The 16,962-nt window shown below is 39.4% G+C and overlaps 2 protein-coding genes across 2 annotated transcripts; both read left to right on the top strand.

Annotated features, from left to right (window-relative positions):
• Positions 1-1,081: 1,081 nt before the first annotated feature.
• On the top strand, positions 1,082-2,508 carry LOC307038939 (odorant receptor 131-2-like; the record flags this gene model as incomplete). Its single annotated transcript, XM_079680611.1, has 2 exons — positions 1,082-1,114; positions 1,756-2,508. The coding sequence occupies exon 2, from the start codon at positions 1,765-1,767 to the stop codon at positions 2,506-2,508; it is 744 nt and encodes a 247-aa protein (XP_079536737.1). The 5' UTR covers positions 1,082-1,114; positions 1,756-1,764.
• Positions 2,509-13,790: 11,282 nt separating this feature from the next.
• LOC307038938 (odorant receptor 131-2-like) lies at positions 13,791-14,543 on the top strand (the record flags this gene model as incomplete). The annotated part of the gene is made up of 1 exon (XM_079680610.1): positions 13,791-14,543. Exon 1 carries the CDS (start codon positions 13,800-13,802, stop codon positions 14,541-14,543), a length of 744 nt encoding a protein of 247 aa, XP_079536736.1. The 5' UTR covers positions 13,791-13,799.
• Between the last annotated feature and the right edge of the window lie 2,419 nt (positions 14,544-16,962).

Genomic DNA, 16,962 nt, shown 5'->3' with positions numbered 1-16,962 from the left:
TATTGACATTAAACAAGTCAAGGAAACTAAGTTGTTAGGGATAACTCTAGATCAAACACTGTCTTGGTCTAAACAAATTGATAATGTTGTGTGTAAAATGGGAAGGGGTGTGTCACTCGTTAAAAGAATTGTAAAACATTTGCCAATAGATGTCAGGAGACAAGTCTTGGATGCTTTGGTGCTATCACAGCTTGATTACTGTTTTGTTGTTTGGTCTAGTGCTTCAGAAAACGATTTAAATAAACTACAAGTAGCACAGAATAAGGCAGCACGATGTGTTCTGCAGTGCTCCTACAGAACCAGAGTGACTGAAATGCTGGAGACACTGAAATGGATGAGTGTTAGACAGAGGTCCATTTATTCTCTGTTAAATTTTGTAAAGAATATTACAGTGACACACTTACCACATATATTGTCACAAAAGTTCATAGCACAGTACTCTACACATAACTATCAAACCAGACATGCAATAGAAAAAAGGTTCATTTTACCCAAATCAAGATCAAATATTAGACAGAAAACAGTACTATACAGAGCCATGGTCAGCTGGAATTCGTTACCAGTCCATATCATTCAAGACAACTCAAACATACATTTCAAACATTTGCTAAAACAATATCTGAGAACTAAAAATTAAATTTGAACTGTACTTGTGGGTCAATTAGTAATTAGCAATTAGTATTATCATGTAAATTATATTGTTGGTAACATTTTGTTTAGGTTTTGACTTGATGATGGCTAAAATGTGATGACTATTTTGTTCTGTTTTGTTTTTGCTTTCACTTCCTTACCATGCACTTTTCATGAAATGATGAGTTGTTCCGTTCTGGTTTGTATTATGTATGTTTTGTGTGGGTGAGGACCCCAGGAAGAATAGCCAATGCTCATGCTAGTGCTAATGGGGATCCTAATAAAAACTATAAACTATAAACTATGTTGTTTTGTATCTCTTCTTGTTGTTTTCTCAGCTTGTCTCCTGATGAGTAATTTCACCACCGTCGTGTACCGGGACAGTTTGAACGTGGTGATAATCAAGAATGTTGTCACCATGGTTCTCTACATCTTCATCAACTTCATCAATGGCACGCTGGTGCACACCTTCAGAAAACACCAGGTACATCCACTTAACACTTGTGAATGGATGTTTAAAATGCGTTGTTTGGAGCTTTTGTATTTAGAAAAATAGCAATGTTGCTATGTCTTTATAAGGAGCTTTATTATAACAATATAGCAACTTCAGCAAAGGTGGGAGAAGTACTCAGATCTTGTACTTGAGTAAAAGTAGAAGTACTCAGATCTTGTACTTGAGTAAAAGTAGAAGTACTCAGATCTTGTCCTTGAGTAAAAGTAGAAGTACTCAGATCTTGTACTTGAGTAAAAGTAGAAGTACTCAGATCTTGTACTTGAGTAAAAGTAGAAGTACCAGAGTGTAGGAATACTCTGTTACAGTAAAAGTCCTGCATTCAAAATGTTCTTCAAGTAAAAGTAGAAAAGTATTATCATCAAAATATAGTGAAAGTAGCAACAGTAAAAGTAGTCATTGTGCAGATTGGTCCATTTCAGAATAATAGATATGATATGTTTTATAATGATTGATCATGAAAGTGTTCTCAAAGCTGGTAAAGGTGCAGCTAGTTTGAATGACTTTGTATACTGCAGGGTAGCTGGTGGATTTACTCCAGGTGGAACTAAAGTCTGATTCAACACTTGATTCTATAGTATATGTTATATCTATATTTGTCTCTCCTCTTGCAGGTTTTCAACATGAACCCTCGCTACATCCTGTACATCCACCTGGTTCTGAACGACATGATCCTGCTGACCACCTTCACTCTGGTCTATGTCCTGAGTTACATCGTCTACACGCTCAACGTCTCCTTCTGCATGTTCCTGCTTAGCATTGCCATATTATCCAACGTCAACAACCCGTTCACGCTGGCTGTGATGGCGGTGGAGTGTTACATCGCCGTGTGCTTCCCTCTCAAACACTCCCTCATCTGCACGGTGCGGAAAACATACGTCGTTATCGGCCTCATGTGGCTGATCGGACTCCTCACCGTACTTCCGGATATTTTCAACGCTTTGGCCACAGAGTCCCTGGACTTCTTTCGCTCCAGGGTGTTTTGTTTCATGCCAAACATCTTCAGAAACCCCATGCTTAAAGAGAGGCGAGACGTGTCCAACATCTTATGTCTGGTGATCATTTGGCTCACTCTTTTGTACACGTACTTCCAGATAATCTGCGCAGCGAAGTTAGCGGCGGCAGATAATAAAAAGGCGAGAAACACAGTGTTGCTGCACGGATTCCAGCTAATGCTCTGCATGCTGACATATGTTTTCTTCTTATCCATCGAGGGTCTCACGTTTCTTTTCCCCAGAGGAGTGCTGACCATTCGTTTCATCATGTCAATACTGATCCACGTTCTGCCTCGACTCATCAGTCCGCTGGTTTACGGGCTGAGAGACAAGATGTTCAGGAAATACCTGAGGAAATACTTACCCAGCTAGAAATGTTTGGTTTTAAAAACATTCTGAGAATGTTACTGTTCACTGTTCTAGGAATGTTTTCAGCGGGAAGTTTTATTTTGTTTCCCAGAATGTTCTTCTTAACGGTAGGATAACGTTCTCTAAAAACATTCTTAAAATGTTTGGTGATAACGTTCTTAAAATGTTTTTGATAACATTGTTAGAACATTATGAACTACTATTCTTAAAACGCTTTCAGCTGCAAGTTAGATTTTGTTATGTTGCCAGAATGTTATTATTTTAGAATAGGATAACGTGCTTTATCGTTCCGATTTATCAGAGGTCTTTTTTTTTTTTTTTTATATGCGACCAGCAGCTAGTACAAGCCACTGTCGGTGTCACATGTACTGGAGGGGACCCAGAATCAGACTCGGAATCAGCTGGTGAAAGTAACATTTGTTTATTAGAAAAGGGGAGCTGGGAGTGGAGGTTGGTGATGGCGGCAGTGGGAAACAGTTGTCCCGGGGTAGAGAGGCCTGGCTGGTCTTAGGAGTGTGGAAGGCCTTGGATTCCTCCTGGGAGAGACATCAAAATTAGTGTGAGGCAAAAGCAGGCAAAGTTGTCAAAGAATATGCTGGAAAAAAGCTAGAGCGGCCCGCAACGGCAAATATGTGCGTTTTTAGACGGGATTTAAAAATAGGAAGTGTTTCGGCGGACGTGCATGATTTAGGAAGTTTGTTCTAAATTGCTGCGTCATAATAACTAAAAGCTGCTTTTCCATGTTTAGTGGTTACTCTCGGAACAGAGAGTAGACCCGACCCAGAAGGTTTCTGATTGATTTTTTAGTGAGCCCTGTGAATACACTATTGCAGTAGTCGAGTCTACTGAAAATAAAAGCATGGACAAGTTTTTCTAAATCCTGTCGCGACATTAGTTTTTTAAATCCTTGATATACTCTTCAGGTGGTAGTAAGCAGACCTAATAACTGTTGTAATGTGACTGTTAAAACTCAGGTGTGAGTCCATCACTACACCCAGATTTCTTGCTTTGTGAGTGACTTTGTAGTCTGCTCACTGAAGCTCTGCGATTACTTTTAGTCGGTCCTTCTTTGCTCCAAAAACAATGATCTCAGTTTTTTGTTTGTTTAGTTGGAGAAAGTTCTAAGTCATCCAGTCAATGATGTGCTCAATGCACTTGCTCAGTGTTCTAATTGGATAATAGTCTCCCGGTGTAGATCAGACCAGCAGGCAGTGGGGCGGGAGGGAGAGAGACACACAGTAGAAACAAACACATACAAACACGAACAGGGAACAGGCAGTGACAGTGGGTCCGCTGTTCTGTCTGTCGGTTTCAAATCTAATGGGTGTAATAACAGTTTTTATTCAATATGCATAAACAGCGGACACTGTTTATACTTAGTCCTAACAAACCACACCCAGTTAGCTTATCCAACAGTTAGAACCTACATACAAGACACAACCTTTAAAGTCAGAAAAAGTGTGATTCTTTTCTGATATTTTACACATATGATTATTATGAATGCTGTGGGCCTACATACCTTAGTGTGATTATAAGTGCATGTGAGTGAATATTGGCATGCAGTTCGTTTTTATACGTCCTATTCATTGTCTCAATGCGCTCGTACATATTAAGAAAGTTATCACCAAAAATGTTAAGAATGTTTTTAGGGAACGTTATCCTACCTTTCAGAAGAACATTCTGGGAACCAAAAAAAAACTTCCAGCTGAAAACGTTTTAAGAATAGTAGGGCATAATGTTCTAACAACGTTATCAAAAACATCTTAAGAAGGTTATCACCAAGCATTTCAAGAATGTTTTTAAAGAACGTTATCCTACCTTTCAGAAGAACATTCTAGGAACCAAAATAAAACGTCCCGCTGAAAGCATTCCTAGAAAAATGAATGGTAACAATAATTTCTAGCTGGGAACTCACACATGCTACCGCAAACATGCAATATCTGCTTACAGCTTATCGTGAATTACGTGCTTGTTTTTTTTTTTCAAAAGGTAAATATGGTGACATCAGATTTTTCTAAAATATCGTTTTCAAATAAAAGCAACGAGCTTGTTTTTTAAAGCGCTGTAGACATAAATCTGACGTTGACCATGACCGTGTTGATATTTGCCATCACAGGAACGTTTCATAAAAAAAGAATAACCTCCTGAAAACATCATCTGAAGGTTTCTTGGAGAATGTTCTTCATTTGTTATCATGTAACATTGAGGGAACGTTTTATAAAGAACATCTTTAATGTGTTTCTCCAAAAACGTCCAAAACACATCCTTAGAATGTTGCAGGCAAAACGTTTCACTGTTGTTAACATATCACAATAAAGGAACATTTTATAAAACACTTTCTGTCATCTCAGGCCTCAATAACATCCTCAAAACATCCTCTGAATGTTGCAGTTAAAACGTTATGTCTTAGTTAACTTTAAACCTTTTAGGAACATTATTTGAAATAATAAACACCCTAAAAAGGTTCTTTGAACATCAGATTAAAACGTTTCTTTAAAACATTATTAGAACCTGTTGGTAATGTTAGCCAAAGATGTGAGAACGTTCCCTGCTAGCTGGGTTACCTGCCCCGGAGCAGGCTAGCCGTTCAGCATAAGTTACGATGGAGATCTAGCCCGCTAAGAAGAGAACCAGCGTCGTAGGACCGTAAACCAGAGTTTTCGCTGAAGTTAGCTCGCTAAGCGAAAATCCGGCTTCGTAGTACAGGCCTCAGGAAAATAGCCAATGTTCATGCTAGTACTAATGGGGATCCTAATAAAGAAAGAATAAGAATAATTAAAGATGCCCTGTTGTGCTTTTTGGATTTATTTCCATTTCTTGAAGTGGGTTACATCAAGGTTTTTTTACGTTGACGTTATCAACAAAAACGTACATCAAAACATGTGGCGCTAGGTAGCCCACAACGCTAACATGGCTTACCTTCGTCTTTGTCTGGTCTAAACTGGTCTTCAATAGCATTAAAACAACGATGATGTAGTTCATCCATAGGTTAATATCCAATGTGGTTTTTCCCCTTTGAAATGTTCTGATAATCTATAAGCAATAAAACTGCAATTCCGTTTTAAAATAGTAGAGCAGGCCATTCATTGATTAGGTGAATACGTCACCTTTTTTTTAACATGAGTGTGTGCGGGACGATTTAGCTTCGATTCTATTGGCTCTATCGGTCAGAAACAGATGTCACATGTCAAAATCGAAGACGGGGGGCCAGAGATATGGAAAATCCACCCAAAAGGCCCCAGAAGAGGTTTTTTATGCTAAATCTGTCTAAAAAGGTCAAATATCACTTGTTTTGCATCAATCTTGATACAGGGTACTTATTATATTTTGTACTTTGGATTCCTAAAGTTTTTAGTCGACTAACCCATCATTCAAGCTTAGTTTTCACTATAAGTACAAAATATGTTTTGGACGGACACTATAATTTACAGTTTTTTACCATGTTCAATCTGAATTTTCTTTAAAATAAAAAACATCTATATTGATTCTGACTTTTCTACATCCAACTCAGAGGTTTATTATTACTTTGAGAAAAAAGATTATTAATTTAACCCTCTTAGAAGGGAAGATATGGTCATTTGTTCTGGGAATGTCATTTTCGAGCCTGAAACCTGAAAAACAGGCTTGGGGCTTAACAGGTTTATGTTTTTTGTGTTAATGTAATAGCAGTTAAAACAGGACCGTTCAAATTTGACCGTGAACACCAAAGTAAGCGGGGGGAAACGAAGGCAATAGGAGGGTTAAAGTGAATATCTCGGTTTGGACTGACAATGTATCCTTAAATTAAATATAATAAATGTCTCTGTTTCCAGGTCTTTCCTTCATTCTCTTTGTAACAATAAAAAAAGAACAAAATCACTGCTGTAGAGTGTGTTTCCGCGCACAAGAGAATAAACATTTTGCATCCAAATGTTCCCTGTTTTCCTGTTACCCGAACCCACCTTTGACCTTTAAACCACTTTTCTTTTCAATTCGCAGAATTAGGATATTTAAACCTGTGTTATGACTTCCCTCATGAATCTTTGGCCTTCAAACCACTTTTCAAGCCTTGTTGCTTCTGCAGTTAATCAGCCTCCAGAAACAAGGTGATAATCAGGTTAAAACTGCATGCTGTGGAAAACAAGTAAGCATCAAGAAATCAGGCCATGTCATTTTTTCAGCTGAAGTTTCTCAGAAAACTAGTCAATTACCATTTTACCAAGTAACACACACACACACACACACACACACACACACACACACACACACACACACACACACACACACACACACACACACACACACACACACACACACACACACACACACACACACACACACACACACACACACACACACACACACACACACACACACACACATCCACCCTCTTTATATTAAAATGATACGCATCTGATCTGCAGTGTGTATGTTCGCCCTCTATGACCATAGGTTGGTACGTATTTCTTCTCTTTCCTCCTTTATGTTGAAACAGTTTAATGTTTTTTTGGCATTTATATGTTATCATGTTGTCTGTTGCATTAATATCAAATTGTATGATTGTGCTATAATATTATAATTCTTAAAAAACGTTCACGTTGTTACCTTTTTTATGTTTTAATGCTCAACAGCAAATGAGAATATGAGTCATTTCCACAGATGTGAAACTACAGGTATGATTAATAATTGCTTTTCAGTAACACACAGGGACATTTAATGCAACATAACTAGAGTTAATCTGATATTACATTTATATTTTAAACAATATAAATGATCAGTATCAGTGCATTATTGATATATACCTAGTGACGTTTATTGAAGTTGTATTTTCTTCTGTTTTTGACGTATTGCATTATTTATGTTTTTATTTTTACCTACAGTTTTATCTTTTTGAATTTGAAATATATTTAGTCTGCTAATCCCTGCAGATTACATGGGCTCTTTAGTCTCTTGCACTTTTGGCTTTAAAAAGTCTAAAGTATACTGCATGTTGCATTGTTCGTGGATCCCGAAGCTTCTTTTCTACAAAACAACTGATCTGTAGCTGTTGTGCAAAAGCCTTTAAATCTTAAATTAAGGAGTTAAACCATTTTAGATCACTTCTAAAAAAGTTGATATGATGCAAAGACATTTCCATTAAAAAGGCCCAAAAGATATGTCATTAACATTTAACGTGTTAACCAACTTCAGTCTTGATTATAATTAATACATATTTATTGATTTTCTGAATTATTCACCCATGTCCACATAATTTTATCTATATGTTGCATTATTGAAGGAAACAGCCTTTCATTTTTAAATGTGAACCTTGAATGAGAGCAAACCTAATAGTTGAAGAAAAAGCACTATCATAGAAAAAATGCCTCAACATTTTTTATGTTAAGCTTACTTTATTATTATTTGAGTTAAATATTTTAACCAACATCAGTCCTGAAAATAATCAGCAAATATTTATACAGATTTAAGAATTTTTAAATGTAATGAAACATTTGACCTGCACTATTTTATTTATGATTATACTGCATGATTTGGAACGTGACCTTTTCTTCCGCACAACAGCATTGAATGAGAGCAAATCTAATTGTTGGAAAAAATATGCCTATTTTCTTTACATTAAATTTATTTCCCCCTTTAACTGAGTTAAATTATTTAATCAAAGTCAGTCCGGATAATAACTACAAAATGTTAATTAATTTTCTGATTTTGAGCCCTTATTCGACACTAATTTAGTTGCACTTGTTTTACACCATTGTTATTATTTAATGTCTTCATTATACCGTATGTTGCATTGTTGGAGGTGTCACATTTAAATCTTTAATGTGAGCAAATATAATATATGTTTTTTTATAATTGAACAATTTAAAGCTTTGTAATGATATGAAGCTCAGCGCAAGTTCAGGCATGAAGACCTATCACTTCGTATTGCGCGTCATGGCAATACTCGCTCCCTTCACTAAAGGATAGGGAGCGCCACTCCTCAGCTAACCTATCACTTCCCTCCATTCACAAGCCTAATCATCGCACCTGTTAATCCCTCTATATATGCTCTCCCCTTTTCCATCAGCTGTCTTCCAGGTGTATATATTCATCAGCTCCGCAGTCTTGCGGATTAAGCTACAGGCGGCGTTCACCAGTTGGCTAGCGGTTCTAGCCGGCCACCCCGCAAACCCGGACGCGGAAGAAAAAGACAAGGATACTGGGCTCCACGGAAGTTCCTCCGGCTTAATGGAAATGGGCTACTTCAGGCAAACAATTGACACACGCCTTCAGTCTCTCGAGAGGGCATCACTGGCATCAGGGCCGCTCAATGCGGCGCTTCCGGCCTTCACGCGGAACGGGCCCTCATCGTTTGCGAAGCTTCACCCACTTCCGGCTTCAACCACAACCCCTCTTGCAGGCAGGCAGGGCTCAACCTACATCTCATCGAAGCTACTTCTCCTTCCGGCTCAGTAGCAGTACTGGTCACTAAGTGCGTCTTAGGTGGCAAGCAGGTAGTGATGGCGAGATGAAGCCTTATGAAGCTTTCCAGCCAATTGGTTCGCAAAGGGTTCATCTCATGAGGCTTCATCAGGGGCTTCATTTGAACATAAACCCCCTGTTGGTCAAAGCGTGTAAAACAGGCAAATTGGAAATCTCAACAGTCGTGCTCTATCTCATACCGAGTTCCCAATGAGTAAAGCCTTAGAATAACTCTAAACAACGGACATAAAATCCTATTTTCATGTTAACCTTATTGTTTTCATTCCAGTTGAACGATTGTGATTGAAAAGCCAATAGGAGGCTGGTAAACATGGCAAAGAGGGATTCGTATTCCTTAATATTATTCATAAACTTAACCACGTTGTAGCCGAGAAGGCTAAACCATATCAGGAATACATTTATTAACTGCATTATCTCATTTAGCTGTAGCTTCTACAAGAAAACCCTGCGGTCGTGGGTCGGCTGCTTCCAGCTGAGCCACAGCCCACACGCTGAATCTACCCAAAAAACACTGGATATATCTTATCTGCATTCATTCATTTATTTATTCATGTTTTATTCCTACATTTATTTATGCTTGTATCTATTTATACTTATGACATTTTCCGACCTCTATATAAGTGAGGGTCTGAGCTCTTTTAATTCCATCGTGTCACCGGCGGACCCGGGTACAGGAGGGGTAATATGGTTCTTGTTATACATCCATGGGTATGAGCGTTGTGGCTCAACGGTTCAAATGATCCGAATCGCTTCCCGAAGCAGTCACGTGGTATCGACAGGCAGCGAGGTTCGTTTGTCATCGATGACGTCACTGGCCCAAAACGATACAAGCCTCGATACATGCTTCACAAAAAGATTCGGGGATTACTCGACACACGCTCCGAAGCCTCGGCGCAATACGTAACGGGTGTAACGCGTTACAGCATGGAGTTATGCAGTTCGGGTAACTACTACCCGTCACAATGCTCAGTAAGTACCGCAGTTTCAAGCTTCAACACAGCCACGGACGCTGCCCATCCGTGGTTTTGGGGGGTTTCTTTCAGGGAGAAAGAGAAGCTCATGTAAGATGATAGAAGACAGTCTAATCACCCAACCAGCACATCAGCATCTACGTCTCACCGTGGCGTAATTAAACTGCTAATTAAGCTAGTCCTATATCAGGGCTCGACAGTAACGGTTGCCAGGTTGCCATTGGCAACCATTTGGAAAATGTCAACCACTTCTTGGACTTTGGTTGCCATCAGTGGCAACCAGTTTTTAACATAAGAAATAAGGACAGCAAAACGTGCACCCCAAAATAGATAAATGTTCATATTCGTTTTAAGAGGGATATTTAATTGTTGTGACCAGTCGGAACCTGATACCTAAATTGCACGTGCATTGGCGTGATTACGGAGCAAGAAAGCGATGCACGTTTACTCGCGTGCGCGGTGTGCCGTGTGTTTGTTTTACAACAAAATGGCGAAGCAAAAATAAGTTGCTCGACTGTGTGATAAAAAGTTCAGCCAACACCTCAACTTCTCCAATGAATGTTCAAAGTGATTCAACTGGTGGAGCGTAAGGTAAAACCCGAACGAAAAACAAAGAGGAATGTTTTCCATTCACTTCCGGTAAAAGTTCCTTCAAAATAAGAGTCCCGATCTTATTACTACCAAAATAAAAGTGCAAAACGAAACTTTACCATAGGAAATGGTTGCATTAAATTATAATCACTTCTATAAAAAGGTAACACATTTTAAATATAGTTAGACATATTAAAGGTAATTTACAGCATCAATAATTAATATCAAATGTTTAACTGTGAATGGTTTTCATTTATTTAACATTAGAAATGTATTAGTCTGGACAATCCAAGACTTCAATGCTGAAGGGCCAATGGGTCTATGGTGGGGGTCAGCACAAGGTCAAGACAACCCACATTTGAAAGGGAGACAACGGATGATCAAGAAACTGGTGACTTGCTCAATTCATTTGTGAGGGATCTATGAAGAACAGGACAACAGCAGCACTACTGGTATTTTGTATACCAGCAATTGAGGGTGGACAAGTTTACTACCATTTAGGTTCAAATAAGTGCGTTAATTACTTATTGTAAAGCATTTGAACATTCTTGTGTCACATGTTCATTATTAAGTTGATGTATAACTGTATAGCATCTTAATTATTTAAAATATAAGGTATCTAAAAAAAAAAGGGCAACCGTATTTTCAGTTTTGGCAACCAAAAGCGGATGCCCGGTCGCCAGCCTGGCAACCACTTTTAAAAGTTAGCGTTGAGCCCTGCCTATATCATGGGTCATGTCTCAGTATTTACCTAAGCAAATATTATTTCATGCTGCTCATATTGCACTCATATATTTGGTTTCATGCTCACATGGCTTATGTTAAGCAGGGTATGATATTCATGCATCATCGTACTCAAGCTAACAGCCGCATTACATTGTCTACATCTCCCTCTTCGCCGGGCATCGGCTCGTGCCGGCTATCCAAGATCTCTCCAGCTTACCTCTGGTAAACATGCATATAACTGGTGGTGGTGTCTTAAGAGCATTTCAGGGCTCGTTCAGGATAGGTGCAGCAAACCTGCCGAAATCAAGGTAATTGTTCCTCTTCCCTACAACAACTGCTTCTCATCCTACATTCGTCCGAACCTCAGTGCCGTGCTGGCTATCCAAAGGTCTCTCCAACCTTCAAATTGGTACGTATGCATATAACTGGTGGTGGTTCTTAGCATGTCAGCACATATATTCGCCCCGCGGCTCATGTTTATCCTTGCATGTCTAACCCTGTACGTCCAGGTTGTAACCTTCGGGTCTGTATAAAATGTGTCCCTGTACGTCCGGGAAGCCCCGTATGTCCGGGATGCCCCGTATGTCCGGGATGCCCTGTATGTCCGGGACGCCCTGTATGTCCGGGACGCCCTGTACGTCCGGGACGCCCTGGACGTCCAGGGAGGATGCCTAGGAGGCATCAGTACGTCTAAATCCCCACATGTATTAACCTCTCTTTTCATCCATAGATTTCCACTGCATCCCACAAGCTAAGATTTCATCACGTTCAGTACTTCATACTTTCACTTCTTTTGGGGGTTCATCGGAAACGGTTCTTCCCTTCCCGAATGACATCCTACAAAACCTGGGCCTAATCGCCAAACACCATTTCATTCACTTGTTATAAACTGTCATCATTATGTTTCATTTATATAATGTGACCCGATAATAAACATGTATTCCATACATCACGTCTCTCCTGATTGAAATGAAGCTCAGCGCAAGTTCAGGCAGGAAGACCTATCACTTCGTATTGCGCGTCATGGCAATACTCGCTCCCTTCACTAAAGGATAGGGAGCGCCACTCCTCAGCTAACCTATCACTTCCCTCCATTCACAAGCCTAATCATCGCACCTGTTAATCCCTCTATATATGCTCTCCCCTTTTCCATCAGCTGTCTTCCAGGTGTCAACGCGCAACCCTCCTCCACCCCTTCGCCTCCTGCTTCCAACTCAGGGCCAAGCTCAATCTTCTCCCTTCCAACCGGACCTAACCACTCATCACCACCACCAGTGTCTAGACCCAGGGGGGTTCATCGGAAACGGTTCTTCCCCTTCCCGAATGACATCCTACCAAACCTGGGCCTAATCGCCAAACACCATTTCATTCACTTGTTATAAACTGTCATCATTATGTTCATTTATATAATGTGACCCGATAATAAACATGTATTCCATACATCACGTCTCTCCTGATTGAAATATTAATTTCTGTTAAAAGCGCTTTGAACTGCTGATAAATAACATGCGTTACTTATATTATATGTTTTTGACAGCCATACTTTGAAGATCACTATATTGTCAATTAAACACTTGATAACAATTGAGAAAATAATACAGACCAAACATTTCATAAACTTCTTTTTGGCAAATTGTTTACATCATTTTGACGTTGTTTTGTATCTTTTCTTGTTGTTTTGTCAGCTTGTCTCCTCATGAGTAATTTCACCACCGTCGTGTACCGGGACAGTTTGAACGTGGCGATAATCAAGAATGTTGTCACCGTGGTTCTCTACATCTTCATCAACTTCATCAATGGCACGCTGGTGCACACCTTCAGGAAACACCAGGTACATCCACTTAACACTTGTGAATGGATGTTTAAAATGCGTTGTTTGGAGCTTTTGTAATTAGAAAAATAGCAATGTTGCTATGTCTTTATAAGGAGCTTTATTATAACAATAAAGCAACTTCAGCAGAGGTGGGAGAAGTACTCAGATCTTGTACTTGAGTAAAAGTAGAAGTACTCAGATCTTGTTCTTGAGTAAAAGTAGAAGTACTCAGATCTTGTACTTGAGTAAAAGTAGAAGTACTCAGATCTTGTACTTGAGTAAAAGTAGAAGTACTCAGATCTTGTACTTGAGTAAAAGTAGAAGTACTCAGATCTTGTACTTGAGTAAAAGTAGAAGTACTCAGATCTTGTCCTTGAGTAAAAGTAGAAGTACCAGAGTGTAGGAATACTCTGTTTCAGTAAAAGTCCTGCATTCAAAATGTTCCTCAAGTAAAAGTAGAAAAGTATTATCATCAAAATATAGTGAAAGTAGCGACAGTAAAAGTAGTTATTGTGCAGATTGGTCCATTTCAGAATAATAGATATGATATGTTTTATAATGATTGATCATGAAAGTGTTCTCAAAGCTGGTAAAGGTGCAGCTAGTTTGAATGACTTTGTATACTGCAGGGTAGCTTGTGGATTTACTCCAGGTGGAACTAAAGTCTGATTCAACACTTGATTCTATCGTATATGTTATATCTATATTTGTCTCTCCTCCTGCAGGTTTTCAACATGAACCCTCGCTACATCCTGTACATCCACCTGGTTCTGAACGACATGATCCTGCTGACCACCTTCACTCTGGTCTATGTCCTGAGTTACATCGTCTACACACTCAACGTCTCTTTCTGCATGTTCCTGCTTAGCATTGCCATATTATCCAACGTCAACAACCCGTTCACGCTGGCTGTGATGGCGGTGGAGTGTTACATCGCCGTGTGCTTCCCTCTCAAACACTCCCTCATCTGCACGGTGCGGAAAACATACGCCGTTATCGGCCTCATGTGGCTGATCGGACTCCTCACCGTACTTCCGGATATTTTCAACGCTTTGGCCACAGAGTCCCTGGACTTCTTTCGCTCCAGGATGTTTTGTTTCATGCCAAACATCTTCAGAAACCCCATGCTTAAAGAGAGGCGAGACGTGTCCAACATCGTGTGTCTGGTGATAATTTGGCTCACTCTTTTGTACACGTACTTCCAGATAATCTGCGCAGCGAAGTTAGCGGCGGCAGATAATAAAAAGGCGAGAAACACAGTGTTGCTGCACGGATTCCAGCTGCTGCTCTGCATGCTGACATATGTTTTCTACTTATCCATCGAGGGTCTCACGTTTCTTTTCCCCAGAGCAGCGCTGACCATTCGTTTCATCATGTCAATACTGATCCACGTTCTGCCTCGACTCATCAGTCCGCTGGTTTACGGGCTGAGAGACAAGATGTTCAGGAAATACCTGAGGAAATACTTACCCAGCTAGAAATGTTTGGTTTTAAAAACATTCTGAGAATGTTACTGTTCACTGTTCTAGGAATGTTTTCAGCGGGAATTTTATTTTGTTTCCCAGAATGTTCTTCTTAACGGTAGGATAACGTTCTCTAAAAACATTCTTAAAATGTTTGGTGATAACGTTCTTAAAATGTTTTTGATAACATTGTTAGAACATTATGAACTACTATTCTTAAAACGCTTTCAGCTGCAAGTTAGATTTTGTTATGTTGCCAGAATTTTATTATTTTAGAATAGGATAACGTGCTTTATCGTTCCGATTTATCAGAGGTCTTTTTTTTTATTTTTTATATGCGACCAGCAGCTAGTACAAGCCACTGTCGGTGTCACATGTACTGGAGGGGACCCAGAATCAGACTCGGAATCAGCTGGTGAAAGTAACATTTGTTTATTAGAAAAGGGGAGCTGGGAGTGGAGGTTGGTGATGGCGGCAGTGGGAAACAGTTGTCCCAGGGTAGAGAGGCCTGGCTGGTCTTAGGAGTGTGGAAGGCCTTGGATTCCTCCTGGGAGAGACATCAAAATTAGTGTGAGGCAAAAGCAGGCAAAGTTGTCAAAGAATATGCTGGAAAAAAGCTAGAGCGGCACGCAACGGCAAATATGTGCGTTTTTAGACAGGATTTAAAAATAGGAAGTGTTTCGGCGGACGTGCATGATTTAGGAAGTTTGTTCCAAATTGTTGCGTCATAATAACTAAAAGCTGCTTTTCCATGTTTAGTGGTTACTCTCGGAACAGAGAGCAGACCAGACCCAGAAGGTTTCTGATTGATTTTTTAGTGAGCCCTGTGAATACACTATTGCAGTAGTCGAGTTTACTGAAAATAAAAGCATGGACAAGTTTTTCTAAATCCTGTCGCGACATTAGTTTTTTAATCCTTGATATATTCTTCAGGTGGTAGTATGCAGACCTAATAACTGTTGTAATGTGACTGTTAAAACTCAGGTGTGAGTCCATCACTACACTCAGATTTCTTGCTTTGTGAGTGACTTTGTAGTCTGCCGACTGAAGCTCTGCGATTACTTTTAGTCGGTCCTTCTTTGCTCCAAAAACAATGATCTCAGTTTTTTGTTTGTTTAGTTGGAGAAAGTTCTAAGTCATCCAGTCAATGATGTGCTCAATGCACTTGCTCAGTGTTCTAATTGGATAATAGTCTCCCGGTGTAGAGCAGACCAGCAGGCAGTGGGGCGGGAGGGAGAGAGACACACAGTAGAAACAAACACATACAAACACGAACAGGGAACAGGCAGTGACAGTGGGTCCGCTGTTCTGTCTGTCGGTTTCAAATCTAATGGGTGTAATAACAGTTTTTATTCAATATGCATAAACAGCGGACACTGTTTATACTTAGTCCTAACAAACCACACCCAGTTAGCTTATCCAACAGTTAGAACCTACATACAAGACACAACCTTTAAAGTCAGAAAAAGTGTGATTCTTTTCTGATATTTTACACATATGATTATTATGAATGCTGTGGGCCTACATACCTTAGTGTGATTATAAGTGCATGTGAGTGAATATTGGCATGCAGTTCGTTTTTATACGTCCTATTCATTGTCTCAATGCGCTCGTACATATTAAGAAAGTTATCACCAAAAATGTTAAGAATGTTTTTAGGGAACGTTATCCTACCTTTCAGAAGAACATTCTGGGAACCAAAAAAAAACTTCCAGCTGAAAACGTTTTAAGAATAGTAGGGCATAATGTTCTAACAACGTTATCAAAAACATCTTAAGAAGGTCATCACCAAGCATTTCAAGAATGTTTTTAAAGAACGTTATCCTACCTTTCAGAAGAACATTCTGGGAACCAAAATAAAACGTCCCGCTGAAGCATTCCTAGAAAAATGAATGGTAACAATAATTTCTAGCTGGGAACTCACACATGCCACCGCAAACATGCAATATCTGCTTACAGCTTATCGTGAATTACGTGCTTGTTTTTTTTTTTCAAAAAGGTAAATATGGTGACCTCAGATTTTTCTAAAATATCGTTTTCAAATAAAAGCAACGAGCTTGTTTTTTAAAGCGCTGTAGACATAAATCTGACGTTGACCATGACCGTGTTGATATTTGCCATCACAGGAACGTTTCATAAAAAAAGAATAACCTCCTGAAAACATCATCTGAAGGTTTCTTGGAGAATGTTCTTCATTTGTTATCATGTAACATTGAGGGAACGTTTTATAAAGAACGTCTTGAGGGAACGTTTTATAAAGAACATCTTTAATGTGTTACTCCAAAAACGTCCAAAACACATCCTTAGAATGTTGCAGGCAAAACTTTCCACTGTTGTTAACATATCACATTAAAGGAACATTTTATAAAACACTTTCTGTCATCTCAAGCCTCAATAACATCCTCAAAACATCCTCTGAATGTTGCAGTTAAAA

The sequence above is a fragment of the Notothenia rossii genome, assembly GCF_949606895.1.
Source record: "Notothenia rossii genome assembly, chromosome: 5".
Lineage (NCBI taxonomy): Eukaryota > Metazoa > Chordata > Actinopteri > Perciformes > Nototheniidae > Notothenia > Notothenia rossii.
Note: the sequence above shows the minus strand (reverse complement) of the source record. Positions and strands in the feature narration are given on the sequence as shown.